The sequence below is a fragment of the Euleptes europaea genome, chromosome 6, assembly GCF_029931775.1.
Source record: "Euleptes europaea isolate rEulEur1 chromosome 6, rEulEur1.hap1, whole genome shotgun sequence".
Lineage (NCBI taxonomy): Eukaryota > Metazoa > Chordata > Lepidosauria > Squamata > Sphaerodactylidae > Euleptes > Euleptes europaea.
In genome coordinates, this window is record NC_079317.1 from 58,640,998 (window position 1) to 58,661,030 (window position 20,033).

The window sequence follows — 20,033 nt, forward strand, 5'->3', positions numbered from 1 at the left end:
TACAGTTATTGAATATCCAGGCAAACAAATTAATGCAGTTAGGACTCCAATTGGCAAATATAAATCATCTTCAGCATTACAGCAGTCTCAGATTAGGCTTTTATGACTTAAGACAGATGTTTCTGTACTACAGCAGTTATTCTCAAAAATAAATACATTCACAATCTGCTTTCTTTAGTACTACACATTCTCAAATAAATTTAGCTTGAGACAGAAAACAGAACATACAGCTTCATTTTATTTAAAATTTAACCATAAATACACAACTGAAAGGTTATGCAGGTTACTAGAGATGTAACATCCTGAAAAAAATACTATTGGGAAGGGGGTCTGTTTTTTCTTGAGGCCTCCCCCCCTCAAATTTTCTCATGGAAAAATTGGAAACTTTGAAGAATACTGGAAAAAAAAACTTTGAAATGTTTTCTCTTTTAGAATGAGTGGCATGTTTTTAAAGACAAGGTGGGCATGCTGTAGACATATACAGCTCTTAAATCCAAGATACATTTCTACACGTAGAATGATACCTAATCTTCATGACGGGCGGATGCAGGGCTTTCATTGCTTCTCAACATTGCTTTATGTTTTGAGCTGACATGGTCAACCTTTTCACCCTCCCTCAAACCTCTGTGACACATTTACCCACAGACTGGGTAAAAAGATCAGAAGGGCATAGGGCAGAAACTGTACCAAAGCTTCAGAGGAAAAAACAGTGTTGCACTAACCTGTAACTGTTGCTAATTCAGTGGACTGCGCAGGCGCAAGACTGCCATAGAGAAGGCAGTCCCCCCTCCCCTACGACTCACAACAACGTTTTCTCGTCTAAACGAGCATGTGATGGGGGCAAGGAGAGCGGTCATCCCTCAGTTCTCCCTTTGCCACTGGGGAGAGGCCATGAGGTCTGAAGAAAGGCAGCCCACCGTGGGAAAAGGAGGGAGGGAGGTGTTCCTGAACAGAAGACCACTTGATGAACAATAGTTACAGGTAAGTGCAACACTGTTTTCATTGTCATGGTCTCTGTGCAGCCCCACATGGGAGTTTAACAAGCTCACTTACCAAGGAGGTGGGCATGGGCTGGTTAGCGAAAGAGTATTTGAAGTATTGCTTTCCCCACAAATGCTTTGCTCCTGGAATCTACGTCAATGGAGTAGTGCTTGACAAAGGTTGACGGAGTAGCCCAGGTTGCCGCTCGGCACATGGCTTCCAGGGTTCCCTTTTCAAGGAATGCTGCAGACGACACCTCGGCCCTGGTGGAGTGAGCCTTCAGAGGAATCGGGCCATTCCACCTACACTTCAGCATATGCTAGTCTTATTGCTAAGACCACCCATTTGAATAATGTTTGAGAAGATGCTGCAATTCCCTTTTTGGGACCACCAAAGCAAATAAACAAATTGCATTCCTTTCTAAAACGTTTTGTATGATTCAAAGAAAAAAGCAATTTCCTTCGAACGTCTAGTGAATGGAGTGTTCTACTGAGGTGGTCAGGGATGGAAAAAAACAATGGTAGAGTGATGTCTTGGACTAGGTAGAAGTGTAAGACTACCTTTGGAAGAAAAATTGGACTGGGATGTAAGAATATCTTGTCTGCATGAAACTTAAGGAAAGGAAGTTCACAGCTCAAGGTTTGTAATTTCCCCACCCTGCGGGCTGATGTAATAGCTAATAAGAATGCAGTCTTGAATGACATGAAAGACACTTCAGAGCTACCATAGATTCAAAAGGTTTATACATAAGCCTTGTTAACACTAAAGACAAACTCCACTAGGATACAGGAGGCCTTATCGGTGGGTACAAAATGAGGAGCCCCTTGAGCAACTTATTTGATTAAGGCGCCGAGAAAACAGTTAAATCAATAATACCATTATGACATGCAGAGATTGCAGCTAGGTGGACCCTGAGCGATGAGGCTGCTGAACCACCATCTTTGAGTGACAAAAGGTACTAAAAAATCTGGGATAAGGAGCATGACTCTGGATCTCTAAGCTGTTCTGAATTGCCCAAGTAGAAAACCTTAGCTATGTAAGATTTTCATGTTGTGGGATTGTGACATGCAAACAAAACCTGTCATACTCTGTCTGACCAAGGGCCTATTGTCTTATCAGCTCTGTGGAGGGTAGCCTGGAAAAAACAGATCTTGAGGCTGGTCCTGTGACCTTGACTTATGCTTGGTTGGGACTGGTAGCAGTGGAACCTCAATGACCTCATTGCCTGAAGAGTGTGGTGATCTTGACCACCTCTCTGAAACGGATGGCATTCTAAGGAAAGCAGGGCTGTTCAGCTCTCCTAATGGTGAATGCTGCCCTAAGGGTCTATCCAGCAAAGAGTCTACCCAGCTTCAAAGTGACAAAAATCGTCATGGTGTATAAGAAGACATTTGCCAGCCTCGACAGGGTTGTGAGGATTCACTCTCCAGCATTTTGTGTTTTGTTCTTGACCCTTAAAGACCCTTAAAAATCTTGCCACCTTTAAACATTAACTTTTGATAGGGTCAGGTGGTGCTCCTGCCCAGCAGGACTTCTGATCGGCCAGTAGATTAAAAAAAGTTGTTCTGGCAGCAGCTTCCACCCCATTGTTAGTTTTATTCTCTCTCTCACTTTTCTTTCCCAGTGTATTTTTTATAAATGACTTATAGAATCATAGAGTTGGAAGGGACCACCAGGGTCACCTAGCCAAACCCCCTGCACAATGCAGGAAATTCCAAACTACCCCCACCCCCTGTGACCCATACTCCATGCCCAGAAGATGGCCAAGGTGCCCTCCCTCTCATGATCTGCCTAAGGTCATAGAATCAGCATTGCTCACAGATGGCCATCTAGCCTCTTCTTAAAAGCCTTCAGGGAAGGAGAGCTTACCACCTCCCGAGGAAGCCTGTTCCACTGAGGAACTGCTCTAACTGTTAGAAAATTCTTCTTAATCCTCCTATCTCATGCACTTTGGCTTCCTTTATGTGTGTGTGGCTCCATCTCCTGAAGCAGCCATTTTGGGGTTGGCTCTACTTCCCATGGCGGCCATTTTGTGTTGGCACCCACCACCTTGGTCAGAATTCCAAAGGTGCCCACAGGCTTTAAAATGTTGGGGACCCCTGGTCTACATCAAATTCTTAGTTGAGATACAAGCAAAGACATTAATTCAACTTGAGAGGATATACCTACACCCAACTGAAACAACCCTTTTCATTACCTGGCACCTTAAAGACTAATTGTGGCATGAATTTTCACAACCTAGAATCAAGAATGGGAGAGGAAGTTGTGAATGTCCTGCATTGTGCAGGGGGTTGGACTAGATGACCCTGGTGGTCCCGTCCAACTCCATGATTCTATTAATTTAATCAGGTATATTAAGTCACTTGAAAATACAGACATAAATTATGTGTGGGTACAGCTAGAGAAGAATGGATTTACACAAGGAGGTGGGTAAGCAGTGAGCTCTAAGATGCACACTTTAACATGATGAGGGGATTTGAGCGTGTCAATGAAGCTGAAAGCAATACTATAAGGAGTTTAGACTCTTTCAAAGGGCTAAACTCCTAGCAGAGTCACTCAAGGTGGAATAGTCACAGCTGAGACACCAGACTAAGATTCAGCCACATCAGCTGAAGAGAATTGATAGTTCCAGTGATGATGGGGGCGGAGGAATCCTTGAAGACTGGCCTGCAGCAATAGTGGAAGGTGACACCAGAGGAGGAACTAGCACAGACAACAGTTGTGACACTTCAGTTAACATTGGTTAGTACTGCTCAGAAGGCGGCAATGATAAATCACTTCTGATCATCTCATACTCGAAAACCCTATGATGAGATAACCCAAAACAAAAGAAACAGTGTGGAAGACAGGATCCCCAGGTCAGAAGATAGCTAGTGGGGAAGAGAAGACAAGTACGAATAGACCTATTCTTAATGATGCCAAAATACAATCTAATTACCATTCCTGAAGAGTTTAAAGACCATGTGAAGAACAGATTTGCATTACTAAATTCAAGAGAACACAAACTGGAAGAACTATGGGTTGAAACCACAGGGAAGAATGCACAAAGGCTATTCTGTAGCCAAAAGAAATGAAAACCTTGACAGATGAAAACACTTAAAATCACTAAAGATAGATGAGAAGCAAAAGTAAAAGGTGAGAGAAATAGAATGAGAACTCTAACAGCCCATTCCTGAGATCTGCAGTGGCCAGTGTGGCCATGGCGGTGCTGCAGCACCTCCAAAGTGGTTTTGCTGTGCAGCGGGGGGGAGGGGGGGGAGATGGGCTTTTTAAAAAGAAAAATTAGAAATGGGAGGGGAAGCCCCATTGAAAACAGCAATGCTGAGCCAACAAAAAGGGGGCGCAGCACTGCTGTTGCTTAGGGGCATTCCCAGGCTGAAAGGGTTTAGGAAGATGGAGGGAAAAAGAGGGGAATAAGACCCAACCTAAAAACAGAAGCTGGGTTGTATAAATACTGTAAATATAATTTATTGGAAGCGCTATGTAAAGGTTAAAATATTTTAGAAACATTTAAAAACTGCTCTACTAGTTTGAGACCTGCACACATAGTAAATGAGGGACATATACTAACCAGTATTACAACTAAAACCAATCTGACCAGATGTTTGGGTAATTGGCAATAGATTTTACAACCTATACACATGCCTGGTTGGGTTTGAACTGTTTGTATATTTATTAATTTATTTATTTCTGTAAATGTGTGCAGGCTTAACATGGGTTTTAATTAACCAATGATGAAGGCCCATTAGGCCGAAACACGTTTGGTTGTGGTTACAGATGTCAGCCTTAGGAAATGCCATTGTGCTATTTTAATGTTTTAAAAATATTTTTAACCTTTACATAGCACTTCCAATAAATTATATTTACAGTATTTATACACAGTATTTATACCTGTGCCAGTTTAGATGGCACGGATGCTGGCATAGGGCTCCTGGCGCCTCCTAAGCCCATTCGGCCCCGAACCTCAGTAATGGCCTGAAAATGTAGTATTTCAGAGCCTTGCACGCAGAGACAAAGAGAACTATTATAATAACCAGCGTAAAGAAATAGAAGAGAGCAAAAAAGAAGAAAAATATCTGATTCAAGATCCAAGAAGTCAAAGGGGTGTTTAACTATAGCTAAGGATGCTGAAAGATCAACATGGAAATACATTCACTGAATAGGACAAAATAAAGAAAAGATGGGAATAATACACTGAGGAAATATACAAAACAGATAATAGGATGACAGATTGCTTCCAAGAAAAATCTTTTGAAAGAAGAACCTACAGTTTTAGAAAGTGAAGTGAAAGCTGCAGTGAGAACAACTGGGAGAAACAAATCACCAGGAGTAGATGGGATATCAATAGAGCTGTTTCAAGCCACAGAAACAGAGCCTTAACAAGAATGTGCCAAAGAATATGGAAAACAAAACAATGTGCTACAAAGTAGAAACGGTCAAAGTACATTCAAATTCCAAAAAAGGAGACATCAAAGACTGCAGCAACTATTGGACTATCACATTAATTTCTCACACAAGTAAAGTGATGCCCAAATTTTACAACTCAGATTGTTACCATGTTTGGAACAAGAAATGCCATATATTCATGCTGGGTTCAGAAAAGGAAGAGGCGCTATAGATCATATTACTAATTTGCATACCAGAGAATTTCAGAAGAAAATCAGCTAGTGTTTCATAGATTACAGCAAAGCATTTGACTGTGTGGATCAATAAAGGAAGCCATAGCCTTCTGTTTACAAGACCTGAACAAGGCTGTTCATGAAAGGATGTTTTGGAGGTCATTAATTCATAGGGTCGCCGTAAGTCAGAAGCCACTTGACAGCACTAAACATACACACAAGCTGCAAGCTTAAGAAGTGTAGAAAATGACAGTATGTGATGCAATAATAAAGAAAAAGAAGTGTCCCAATCCTTCTGGAGTTAGAAGAGATAAGTATGGAGCTCAGAAGAATATGAGCTCTAGCAAAAAGTACATGCCTTATTCCCACTATTGGTACAGAGAACAAAGTGCTATTATTTTATGTTCACCTATGTTCAATATGTGTGTGTGTTAAGTGCCGTCAAGTCGCTTCTGACTCATGGCGACCCTATGAATGAAAGTCCTCCAAAATGTCCGATCTTTGACAGCCTTGCTCAGATCTTGCAAATAGAAGGCTGTGGCTTCCTTTATTGAGTCAATCCATCTCTTGTTGGGTCTTCCTCTTTTCCTGCTGCCCTCAACTTTTCCTAGCATGACTGTCTTTTCCAGTGACTCTTGTCGTCTCATGACGTGCCCCAAATACGATAGCCTCAGTTTAGTCATTTTAGCTTCTAGGGTCAGTTCAGGCTTGATTTGATCTATAACCCACTGATTGGTTTTTTGGCAGTCCACGGAATCCGTAACACTCTCCTCCAACACCACATTTCAAAGGAATCTATTTTCTTCCTATCAGCTTTCTTCGCTGTCCAGCTTTCATACCCATACATAGTACTATAGTAATACATAATAATAGCCCCAGGATATGGTGATGGCTGCCAGCTTGGAGGGCTTTAAGAGGGGAATGGACATATTCATGGAGGAGAGGGGTATTCATGGCTATTAGTTAGAATGGATACTAGTCATGCTGCATACCTATTCTCTCTAGTATCAGAGGAGCATGCCTATTTTGGGTGCGGTGGAACACAGGCAGGATGGTGCTGCTGCACTCGTCTTGTTAGTGGCTTTCTAGAGGCACCTGGCTGGCCACTGTGTGAACAGACTGCTGGACTTGATGGGTCTTGGTCTGATCCAGCAGGGCCTTTCTTATGTTCTTAATAGGGAATACGATGGCATGAATTAATCTAGTCTTACTGGCCAGTGACACATCCTTACACTTCAAAATCTTTTCTAGCTCCTTCATGGCTGCCCTTCCCAGTCTCAATCTCCTTCTGATTTCTTGGCTGCAGTCTCCCTTTTGGTTGATGGTGGAGCCAAGGAATAGAAAGTCTTAAACAATTTCAATTTCCTCATTGTCAACCTTAAAGTTGTCTAATTCTCCTGTAGTCATTACTTTTGTTTTCTTGATGTTCAGCTGTAGTCCTGCTTTGGCACTTTCTCTTTTTACTTTCAGCAGTAGTCGTTTCAAATCTTCACTATTTTCTGCTAATTATGTGGTGTCATCAGCATATCTCAAATTATTAATGTTCCTCCCTCCAATTTTCACTCCACCTTCATCTAAATCTAATCTAGCTTTCCTAATTATATGTTCTGCATATAGATTGAAGAGATAGGGAGATAAAATACATCCTTGTCTGACACCTTTGCCAATTCCGTTTCTCCATATTCTGTTCTAACTGTGGCCTCTTGTCCAGAGTACAGGTTGTGCATCAAAATGATCAGATGTAGTGGCACACCCATTTCCTTTAAAACCAGCCATAGCTTTTCATGGCCCACACAGTCAAAAGCTTTGCTGTAATCTATGAAACACAAGCTGATTTTCTTCTGAAATTCTCTCATATGCTCCAGTAACCAGCGTATATTTGCAATATGATCTCTAGTGCCTCTTCCTTTTCTAAAACCAGCTTGAACATCAGGCATTTCTCGTTCCATATATGGTAACACCCTTTGCTGTAAGATTTTGAGCATCACTTTACTTGCATGAGAAATTAATGTGATGGTCCAATAGTTGCTGCAATCTTTGATGTCTCCTTTCTTGGGAAATGGAATGTAAATGGATCATTTCCAGTCTGTGGGCCATTGTTCGTTTTGCATATCTGTTGGCATATTCTTGTCAAGATTTTGATGGACTCCGTTTCTGTGGCTTGGAATAGCTCTATTGATATCCCATCTGTTCCTGGTGATTTGTTTCTCCCGATTGCTCTCAATGCAGCTTTTACTTCACTTTCTAAAACTGTAGGTTCTTCTTCAAAAGATTCTTCTTGGAAAGAATTTTTTATCCTTTCATCTCTTCTGTATAGTTCTTCAGTGTATTGTTCCCACCTTTTCTTTATTTTTTCCTGTTCAGTTAATGTATTTCCATGCTGATCTTTCAGCATGCCTAATCGTGCTTTAAATTTCCCTTTGATTTCTTGGATCTTGTGGAATAGATCTCTTGTTCTTCCTTTTTTGTTGTTCTCTTCTATTTCTTTACACTGGTTATTATAATAGGTCTCTTTGCCTCTACGTGCGAGTCGCTGGAACGTTGCACTTAGACTTTTGATTCTATTTCTGTCACCTACTTTTGCTTCTCGTCTATCTCTGGCAATTTTAAGTTTCCTCAGACATCCATCGAGGTTTTTCTTTTCTTTTAGCTACAGGAATAGTCTTTGCACATTCTTCCTTGATAATATCTCTAGTTTCCACTCTCTTGAACTCAGTAATGCAAATCTGTTTCTTACATGGTCTTTAAACTCTTCTGGGATATTGCTTAGATTGTATTTTGGTGCTATGAATGCTTTGGTGTTTTTCTTAAGCTTTATCTTGATTTTCGATATTAACAATTCATGATCTGTACTGCAGTCGGCTTTTGGTCTTGTTTTGGCCGAGAGAATAGAGCTTCTCCATCTTCTGCTTCCAATTATATAATCTATTTGATTTCTATACTGGCCGTCTGGTGATGTCCATGTATACAATCGTCTATTTGGTTGCCTGAAACATGTGTTTGCAATGAACAGATTGTTGTCTTCACAGAATTCTACGAGGCGTTCTCCTGCTTCATTCCGTGCTCCTAGCCCAAATCTGCCAACAACATTTGATTCTGCTTTGTTTCCTACTTTTGCGTTCCAATGTTCAATATATATACTTATAAAAATACATTCAGAGGTACTCATTCTGCAACTCTTCGAGAGATACATTTGCATTTACCATCAATCAGAAGAGCCACACTAAATGCTCTGTGTGTTACCCCAGCAGACAAACACAATAACCTAAGATATAACTGTTAATATGAAATATATAACTACAACTTATTTTAATTACCAGAGTACCTCTGAGCCCATAGGGTTGCCTCTCTCTACCATTTCTGAACCTTAGCCAGCCTTTGTGCATCTAGAATGAGGGAAAGGGCTTCCCTCCTTGCCTTCTTGCTGTCTCCTCAGCACAAGGCACAGTAACAGAACGAGATGGCCGAGGAACCCAGAGAAGAGCTGTGCAGAAAGAAGAATAAAATCAGTACCACCCTTCCACTGTGGCTAGCTTGCTCTTCTCCTAGGTTGTGGTGGTAGTTTTTCTCTATTTTCTCTGCAGCTAGCTTGCTGTCTTCCCAGCACTCAACCATGTGCTAGGATGAGAGCTCTGAGACTGTGGATAAGGGTGGGGGCTTGTTGGAGAGGGTGGGCGTTTGATTTTTATCCCTGGCACAAGGCCCACAGTGTAGGGAAGTTCTCAGCTTACCTATCGTCTAGTTCCTTGGGCAGGAGTTGTTTCATCCCAGTCACAAACCCCACTGGGCAATGGCCTTGCTCACTAACAAGAACGTGAGCCGGATGCACAATGGGGAATGGTGCTCAGAAGCGCCACAGCTAGTTTATCTAAGAGCCAAATGCAGCTCTATAGCCTTTGAGTGAGTATCACATCATAGATCAACACCAAATGGGGGTATATTAACTTTTCTGTAATCAGAAAGCCATGCAGAGTATTTAAACCCAAAAACAAGCGAACAACATTTTCAATGCAAAGTGCTTTTCTGAGAAACTGTGATGTCACAGACAAATCACGGTGCTCCTATGTCCATATACACCTTGACACACTACTATGCCAACTACTAAAAAAAAGTAACAGCTAGGATGACCTGGTATATATATTTGCAGTACTATATTGGAGCCAGCTAATTGAGGCTCTTGTGATTAACTATGTATTCACTAGAAGTTTCTTCTGCAGACTGCCCAGTTATCCTCAGAGGATTGTGGTCTGTACTATTTGTTGTTGGAAACTGCTTCTCAGCTTCCTGTATATAATCCTATTTGTTTATAATAACAAATAGGTTTAAACAGGACAAAAGCCATTTGTTTGTCAACTTCTTTGGTTGATGGCTAGCTGTAGTATTAAATGATGTAATACTGAAAAGTAATAATATGGCAGAGCATAAAGCAAACATGGCAATTCTCTTTGAAGACTAAAGAATGAAGACTACTCAATGGTGGGCTGCTATGTCTTATAAAAGCTCCCTTTAAAGTGCATATAACGGAAATAAGCCTCCCAAGGCCCCCAGAGCTATATGCTATCGGTGGATGAATCAAAGGATAAACTTGGCTCTAGCTCATGACATATCATACTGCAATTAATTTGGTAATCTTAAATGCCAACAGTCTCTTGCTTTTGATACAAAATAAACTCAGCTTCACTTTTGAGCATGATGAAATAAACTTTTAAACAGTAACTTGACATTAATTTTATATTTATATTTAAAAATAAAATTAGAAAGTATACAACTATAGTGTTAGCCAATTATTTCTGCTGAACAAAAAATAAATTTGAAACAATATCATTTATAGAATGGATGCATGGATCTTGTGCTGTGGGGAGCAAATCTACATAAAGTAGCAGATTCCTACATGAAAACCATTCACATGTGCAAGAATAAGATATGAAGGCACAAAGTGTGGACCCCTTCTCATGGATTTATGTATGAAATTACTATTTTACTCAATTTACACTTTGTAGATTAGGAGAAAACAGTTATTAGTACCTTTCATGATCACCCAAGTCAGTCAAAAGCTCATCAATATGACTTTGGAATTCACTTCCTTCCAGAATTTTTAGTTTCTTCAGTTCACTCTGGAGAAAAAACCACAGCTCCTTGGCTCCATTTTCAATCCTCCTCCTCAATATTTCATGGTCTTTTCCTAAACCTACTAATAAAATAGAGGGGAAATGAGAGGAAAAATCATCAACACTAATTTATAGCTTACAGAATACATATTTGTGGAATGATGTTTCTATTCTATTGGGGAAAATATTCATATACCAACCATCTCCTGTCTGCCGCTTATAGTTTTCTATCTGTTCTTTGGCCTTTATTAGCTGTTCTTCTAAAATATGTACTCTTCCTGCAGCAGGGCCCTGATCAACAGGACCCTCTGGTATCCTACAGGGACAGTAAAGAATGCAATAAATTAATTTGTATATAACATATTACTTGCTTTATCAAAGCATATATTGATAACTAAAAAAGGCAGCAAAACGTGCAGGTCAATAAAAATATATACATGGTATGGTATTTCCAACATAATTGCCATCAGGGAAGTGAGCAATTTATCCAGCACTGAAAATTGTTCAGAAATATTCAGCACCATATATTTAAACAGGTTGCTTACCTGTGTCTGTTCTTATGAATGTGGCCATCTGTGCATTCACACTGATGGGCTTTTACAATAGTGCACAGCAACATGTTCAGAAACACTTGCAGCTATAATTTAGCTGAGAAAATCTCCCTTTCAGCAGCAAAACCTCTCACTGTGCATGACTTGTGGAGGACCTGTGCATTTACTGCGAAGTTCATTTTTGTTCGCTGCAGCAGAAGCAATGTTAAGGAACTTGGCCTTGGATTTTTGCTTTAGCAACAAACAAATTTGTTGCTCTGTGCAGACGCAATGCCCCTCCAAAGTGAAGACGCAAAACCCCTCAAAAGTGATACACAGGGACTATTAAGCAGTAATATACATTTATCCTTAAAACCATAAAAACTATAGTCTTAAACCTGAATCCAAAGGACAAAGAATGGAAAGTAAATAACTCCTTCTGCTGACTTAAGTACAGATAACACAAGAAGCTAAACAGTGGAACAACTAGTGGCCAGTTGTGTTCAACAAATATGTATATATGGGGGAAGGGGTGGGAAGAAGAGAAGCACTGCTATCTTGTGAAAGATTCCACCAGAAGATGTTTGTGCAAAGTAAAACACTTAATTGAAAATGGTAGATAGCTATCAAAGCAGAAGAAGATATATGGATACTAGTCTTTTAAAAAGAGAAAATAAAATAAAATGAAAGTTGGTATTTCCAGAACTGCCACCCATAGGGTGCAATACAGTCTCAGTGTCTCTGTGCAAGTCCCCTTGTTTATAATATTGAAGAAGGTTGTTCTAACTGAAACCAAGTTGCTCTCAAAAAAATAAACTTGGCAGCACCCTGCCATACGCATAATATTCATGAGCAATCAAGTACTTTATAACTGGCTAGATCCAAAGACTATTATGTAAGCAGAAGGGTACTTCCCATTGTGTACGATTTTGATCATTCCATCTTTCCAGTGCAAGTTCCCACACCATATCTGGGCATTTCCCCAATTCTCATGAACCACATTTTGGGAAGTGCAAGAGGCAGTGTTCTGCTCATGGCCCTTCTAATCCTAATGAATATAACCATATGTTACTAGCTGAGGTATATAGAGGCACTTCTGGTCCAAATGTGTTGAACTTAAAGATTACAGTTAAAGTCTACTTAAATTTGAAAAGCTCTGAATATTGGGGGAAATATTACTTCCACCTCTATTACAATATCTGCCATTTTGCAAAGCCCATCACTAACTAACCAGGACTACAGCAAAATGGCAAACGGTGGTAATCTGTTAGATTTATGTGTAGGACAACTCCTAATGAAGGGTCCACTGGCATTATTGTGGTGCATGGGGTAGGGTGGCATAGCAGTAGAAGACAGGAGCGTACGTCACTTGTCTAATTTCCATCCCATCCAAATAGATGTGGGTGGGAAGACTCTCATTTGCACCTTTTTGAACTTGATGTTATATAATGCTAGGTTAAATAAACAATATGCCCTTTAATTCATCATTTGCTCATAGAAGAGTGTATTGACCTGATTTACATGACCAAAATCTGACTGGATGACTTACAAATGATGTGTTCTCAGTTAGTCAGCTAGGTATGCAGTCTTTTATCTACCTTAAATTAAGGCAGATGAACAGCTGCATACCTAAAGTGGGAGTGGGAAGGGGAATAGCGATGTCTGTTTCTCTTTCCACAGATTTCCAAAACAGTCAGAAGCCAGCCTTCATTGTATGTATTAGATGCAGGTTAGGACTCTTCCTAGCTTGTTAGCACATGCCATGGCTGAGCCAAGAGAAGTTGTCTCAGAACTAGTACTGAACACTGTCCTGAGGAACTTCAATATTTATGCTGAAGCTGCTTTCTCTGGCCAGACAACTCAGAACTTCACAGCTGCCATGGCAACATGGGACTTGCACTGGATGTAGTAAGGGTCAATGCATGAGAAAGTACAAATATTGGATCATCTTTTGTGTACCAAGTTCTTGATCTGGGGGCGAGGGGGTGCTGAAGTAAAATCTTTGTCATGATAAGATGCGTAGGGTGTTCTACCTCCCTCTCTCAACAAGGGTAGCAGAACATTTATTTAGATTATCTGCTCCAACATTAACGGATCCAATTGGCTTACAGCACGCTCTGGGAAATTTCAGGAAATTCAGCAGTAATTCTGCTGAAGCCCTGGTCATCAGATTGGAACACAGAGTTATCTTCTGGAAGGCTACTACTCCATGGTTTACCTGGAAGGCAGGGAATCTGGTCAGAGACATTTTGAGCATCGCTGTTAGAATTCTTACGCTGAATCAGACAGCTCATTTGCAGGCCTATAAGATACCAGCAAAGGCATCAGAAGTCCTGCTGGGCAAAAGCCACATCTGGCCTCACCTGGTTGGCCACTGTGCAAACAGACTGCTGGACTTGATGGACCTTGTTCTGGTCCAGCATGGCTTTTCTTATGTTCTAATGTTCTTAAGACTCCTCCATCCTGGCTGCAGCAGAATAATGTGGCTACGCCTTTGGAACTTACTCTAATACAATTTTTATTGTGTTGAAATGTATTACATTTGCATTATCCACTGTTTGTGACATTTATTGTGTTACTCCATATGTGCTTACAATATTTATTGTGTTATTCAGTATGTCTTATTTATTGCTGATGCACAATTTATGAGCATTTCTGATATTTATGCTTTTTATATATTTTTATTCATTATGCATTTAATGTGTCACCACATATTTGCTATACAATGTACATTTTAAATGTAATGGATATTTACAGTAAAAGCAAGTTCAGTAGAGGATTCAATATTTAATTAAAATATGCATGCACTAAAAGTTTGCTGTTATTTAAAATTCATACCAGCCTGAAATTAAATATGTCACCATCTAAAGCCTATCCATTACACCTAGTGAAGAAGCTTAGGTACAGTTAGGCTAACGCTATCTGTTACAGTAGTGGTTTGAGTGCCAGACTAGGATTTAAACTCACTCAGTCATGAAACTCACCAGTCACATTCTCTCACCTAGGAAGCAGGGAAAGGCTATGGGCTATGGGCTCTTTCAGCGAAGGAAAATAGAAAATCATTGGGGAGGGGAAATGAGATGTCCCTCACACGTCCTTTCAGGTGCCCTGGTGGTTTACTCCAGTTCCAAATTATTTAGAAGATTGGAGTCTGATACAGACCCAGAGGAGGTGAGAGTGCAGACATGGTCACTGAAAAATATTAATTTCTACCTTTTGTGTTCCTTATGATAGTTGGGTACCAGTTCGTAAGAAGATATATTCTCTGATCCCATGACTAGCACATATATGGCTCTTCTTGCTTTTGAAATATTAGTTATGTATTCAGCAGATAACAGAGAAAACAAATTTCCAGAAAAAGAAAAGAACTGTCTTCTTTCTCTCAGCAATCTGTGGAGACTGGGTTGGGTCAAGAAACTTCAGTACCACTTTTTAGGGCAATATATAAATTAAGCTCTTAACTGTCTTTTTAAAAAACTGGCCAAATACATAATGTGTCATAATGATCAGAAGAGAATCTAACAGGGAACTACCAAAGCTCACTATTTCCTTCTCCTTTCCCTTCTATTTAGGTGAAATGAAGGGATATAAAGAAATAGAAAACAGACTGTGGATTTTAAACTGTTTCTTAGGATTAATCAAACTTAAATAGATCACAATGGGTAGCCATGTTAGTCTGCCTATAGCAGTAGAAAAGAGCAAAAGTCCAGTAGCACCTTAAGGACTAATAAAATTTCTGGCAGAGTATGAACTTTCGTAAGTCACAGCTCACTTCTTCAGATACAGCTAGAATGTGAGTCCGGAAGCTTAAATGCAGTGCCTCCTTCTGATGGGAAACAGGTTTTACTCTGGAGGAAGTCTGTATGTGTAGCTTCAAAGATTGATAGGATCCACTGCATTTAGGGTTCCTGACTGGTAGGATTAAACCTGTTTTCTTCCACTCAAAGCCATCAACACACATCTACACAAAGATAGTACCAAGTATTAATGCACACATAGCAACATTATATTTCTATTATGAAAAAGCATATGCCAAAAAAAAAAAAAAAAACCCTACCAGGCAATTTCAGAACAGATGGCAGGCAGCATTTACGCATACCTCCAAATATGGAATTTATGGGAGTCAGCAAGAGATTATAATAATATGAATTCAGGTTACTTATACAGAGAATGTGAAACATAACATCCATATTTTAAAAAATAGAAGCCTACCTGAGAGATTCTGCCATCCGTCTTAAATCTTCATTTTGCTGTTTTAACCGTTCAAGTTTTGCAAGTATCTTTGACAGTTCTCGACTAGAGTGATCTGGGTGCTCATTGTCTCGTACCAAATGTCCACCTATGTAAAACAGCAAGGTCCCCCAAGCAAAGAGGATGAGCATAATCCAACGCCAGGAACCAGTCCATGGCCGCATTTTCAAATGTTCAGTCCGCTACCGAATAGTTTTTGTTCACACAACAAACATTGTAACTCCTTGGTACAAAGATTCCAAGGTTTCTGCACTTCTGATCTACCACATTGTATTTGTCACAGCATGTCTCCAACAGCAGATCTTAAAAACAATGATAATTACAAATCAGCAATCCAAGTTCTAGTTTCATAGATGTTTTGTTTTTATATCTGTGGAAAAGAAATAAAATGAAAGTTAAACCGCATCATTTATAAAGTAACAATGTACTAAGAAATGTCTAAAGTTGTTGGGCTGCTAGAAAGTCCATTGACAGCATTATAACTTTTCAGCAATTCACACAGGAACTTTCTACATCAATTGCACAACTGTGTTAAGAATACAGCACATTCCCTTCTAAAACAGCATACTTTCAGGTTTCATGCCCATCAATCAGGCAGCAAGATGAGCCCACAGATAAATATGCAGAAAAATATTTGTAAATGTCAAGGCCCAAAAATGTTCCCAACAAGCTGCTCCCCAAGATGCATGGAACACTGAGGGCAGCTGAACATAAGGGAAGGGGAGGGAACTGGTCAGATGAGACCCTGTTACAGCTTATAGTATCCTAGAAAAGGAAGATTATTAGTAAATGGGTACAATTTGGATTTCTCCTCTCTCACACAGGGCAATATATTTGACAACAAACATCATGAATGGTATTTCATTTCATTTCATTAACCTTTATTGCCATACCAAAAGACAGAGATAAAACAACAATATACCTCCAAAGGGCAATACATATAAGTTACAAGTCGGGTTAATAAAACTTTTCTTGTTCTTTAAGAACTCCTGTAAGAAATTCAGCCACGGTAGCCGTAATTTTAGGATCATGATCACTCAAGAGAAATTTGCATTTCACTTCATTACTCCTGTATCTCTTGTACTGGAGCAAAGTAAATAGCAGTTTATCCCGCAGAGTCACATAGAAGGGGCAATCTAAAAGGATGTGGTCAATTGTATCCAACAAATTTAAACCGCATGTGCATAAGCGTTCATGTCTAGGGATCTGAAGGTATCGGCCTAAGAGCATCCTAGATGGGAATGTGTTAACCCTAGCTAATAGAAAAGCGCGCCGTTGAGAAGGTATCTCTAAGTTATCTAGATACCTAGCCATTTTACCCGATCCATTATTCAGGCCTAGGGCCGCAGAAGAACAGATGGGGGGCAGAGATGGGATAAAATTCTGCAATTCTACATCAAGGAGACATTGCTTGATTCTTTTGAAAATGTAAGATTCATTGGCCAGAGCAAGATTATCTAAATCAATTCCGATTTGGCAGAGTCTAGATCTAATCATTATGTCCCATGAGAAATAATGAAGTTCACTTTTCAAAAGATATAAAAGGGAACCTGGCTCAGTTTGAAAATATAATTTGAACCAATATCTTATTGTTTAAATCCAGGCTTTGGTGGCCCGGTTTCAAGACAAATTGTAAAATATGAAACACATTTAGGTATCCCCAATATTTGTCTAAGAAATATGGCTTGGATGTTCTCCACTTCTTAATTAAAAGTTCCAAGCCATAAGGGAACACCAAACAGAAGTTGGGGGAATATTTTCAAATTCAGGATTTTGATCACTGCAGGAACACACTGATTCCCCTTCGCGTAGAAAAACTGCTTGAGTTGATTTAAGGAAATCCTGGTGGCTTTAATAGTATTATGTCAATGTACAGACCAATTGAGATTATAGTAATAGGTAATTCCCAAATACTTTTAGCTTTTAACTTGTTTGATTGAATCCTTCCCAATATGCCATTTGTATAAGGACCATTTTTTGGAAAATACCTCTACTTTTGATTTGGAGGAGTTAATAGAAAGTAAATTTGAATGGCAATAATTATTAAAAGCATCTAGATATCGTTGGAGGCCTACTTTGGTGAAAGAAAGAATGATGGTATCGTCCGCATAAAGAAGTAGAGGTAAAGACTGGGACCCTAATTTAGATGGGTGGCCATTAACTGAACCCAATGACTGCACTAGATCAGAAAGAAAAATATTAAAAAGTAGGGGAGCTAAAACACACACTTGTTTAATGCCTCTTTGAATTAAGATTTTGTTAGTCAGTCCACCATTAGGTGAGTATTTAACTTGGCAAGTGGTGGAATGGTAGTTAGTACCTGCTCAATTTCACTAGCAACTTTAAATGTGTTCACTGTCTTAATATTCAAATCGAAACATGCTCAGGCTTGAATTTGAACAAGTCCTTCGCCATGTATAATTTATTTTCCTGCCTGTAGAAAGCCTATTTAACACGTCACAGTAGAGCAGTGCACAAGCAGAGTGACACAAAATGCAGAGAACTTCTTCCACTTGCTGATGTATAACAACTATTGCTTGGTTACCTGCCCAGAGTAACCTGGTTCAAATAAGTTGGGCCACCTGGGGCCAGCATGCTGCAATGTATAGCAAATTTGTACTGACATCTTTATCACATACATGGTTGTTCTAACAACAGTACAAATGCATTCATTACAGACTCAATGCATACACCTAGCACTGAAGAACAGATTACTTCCATCAATATTTCCAAAAGGGTGGAACAATTATAACAAAAACTGCTATGCTTTCAACCAACAACAAAATGTTGTTGAATGTAATACCACTTCTTCATAATAAAAAAGAGTAGCAGTCACAAGGTAAGGGGGGAGGGATGGGTATTCAGGAGGAGAAATAATTACGAACAAATTCAGAATTCTTGGGAGGAAAAAAATTCTGCATGCTTTTGTGGACAGGCTTCATGCCTCATGCAGGAGACACTTACATACTAGCACTGCCTCTAGAATATTTTCCTGATACTGAACTAGGTAGCAGCAACAAACTAGTGATGGATATATTTATTTAAAGCATTTTGATGCCGCCTTTCCACTCAACTCAGGGTCCCTAAGATACAGACAATATAAATTCATGCATACATTTATGCATATATGTTTGAAACAATTAAATAAAACAAAACAAGATACATAAACAGAGAGGAGGGCCAACAATAGTTATTGGGAATATTCCAAACAAAACTAAAAAGTCTCCAACCGCTGATGAAAGACAACAGAGGGAGACAGACAAAAGTCCCTGGGGAGGAAGCTTCAATGTTTTGGCACCATGACTGAACAGGCCCTTTCTCGGGTTGCCACCCATCTAGCTTAAGATGCAGAGGCACCCGAAGCAGGGCCTTGGAAGAGGACCAGAGTGGTTGGGTAGATACGGGAGTGGGTGCTCCTTAAAGTATGCTGCTATCAAGCCATATAGAGATGCAACTGCCAATGCAGAAGATACAGAGTGTTCCGCCACATGTAATTAGGAGAATCCAGCAAAATCTACAGAATGATACTCAAAACATCAATCCACCCCTGCTACTGAATCAAAACTCATAAGAACAGCTCAGATGGCAGCAGTATGTAGAGACTGCAATGAAGTGGCAACTCCAGTCACTGTGTTTGTAGAATAATCATAGCATTCTATGAAGTCACTGTTCTAAAGAAGGAAGTGATGGAAGAAATGAATGCTGGCATATAATTGCCAGGACCCAGGGACAACCAGCACAGCCAAGACAAATTGTGATGTTTCACTATGTAAATATTTTGTGTGTATTTCTAGGTTTTAATGTGGAGTTTTATGTGTATGTTGCTGTGGCCTCTAAAGTAAGAAGGGGGGGTGGATGAGTGAGTGAAGTGAGATTGGAGGGCAGCAGTACCCTAGGGGGCAGAGTTGACGGTTTTGTCCAGAGAGAGGCTTTGTGCAAGAGTTTGTGGTGAGCAGTGCATGCGTGGAGGAAGGAGCTTGAGTGGGGTGCTATACAGTATGAGAGTAATCTGTGTGGAGGTTATGAGCCTAAGTGGCAAGTGAGGAAAATAAGTCTGTATGGACGTTATGAGCCTGGGTGGCAAGTTGAGACACTAATCTTTGTGGAAGTTATTGGCCTAAGTGAAAAATGAAGAAAATAAGTTCTGTGTGAAGGTTATTAGCAATCCACCGGGGGGGGGGGTGGCTGAGGAGGTGGCGTGACCCCTGCATCGGCATAAATGGCACTTACACTGGTGTATGGGGCATGCCAGTGCTGAGCCCGATATGCTGGTATAGGGGTGTGACCACGGCACTGCAGTGCAGTGCAGGAGCCCCAGTGCATCTTCAGCACAGGGGCCTGTGCTGGCTCAAAAGGGGACATTCCCAGTGGTGAGCCCAACATTAGTTGGTTCCTGGAGCAGTTGCAGCCCAGGAAAATTACAAAAATTTACACCAGCAAAAAGTGTGGCACAGCCATAGGGCTGCACTGAAGCCTCCAGACAGCCTCCCCATTTGGCGCAACCATATCCCCATGGCCATAGTTGGCTCTGGAAGCCGACTAAG

The 20,033-nt window shown here is 40.2% G+C and overlaps 1 protein-coding gene across 1 annotated transcript in view; it reads right to left on the reverse strand.

Annotated features, from left to right (window-relative positions):
• Nucleotides 1-15,852, reverse strand: part of FUT8 (fucosyltransferase 8) — an 80,220-nt gene extending 64,368 nt beyond the window's left edge. The window contains exons 1-3 of the mRNA XM_056851287.1: nt 15,451-15,852; nt 10,909-11,024; nt 10,626-10,791 (exon numbers count right to left, since the gene is read on the reverse strand). Of these exons, the coding sequence (XP_056707265.1) occupies nt 10,626-10,791; nt 10,909-11,024; nt 15,451-15,653 (485 nt within the window). The 5' untranslated portion in view covers nt 15,654-15,852. The remainder of the gene's footprint in view (nt 1-10,625; nt 10,792-10,908; nt 11,025-15,450) is intronic.
• Between the last annotated feature and the right edge of the window lie 4,181 nt (nt 15,853-20,033).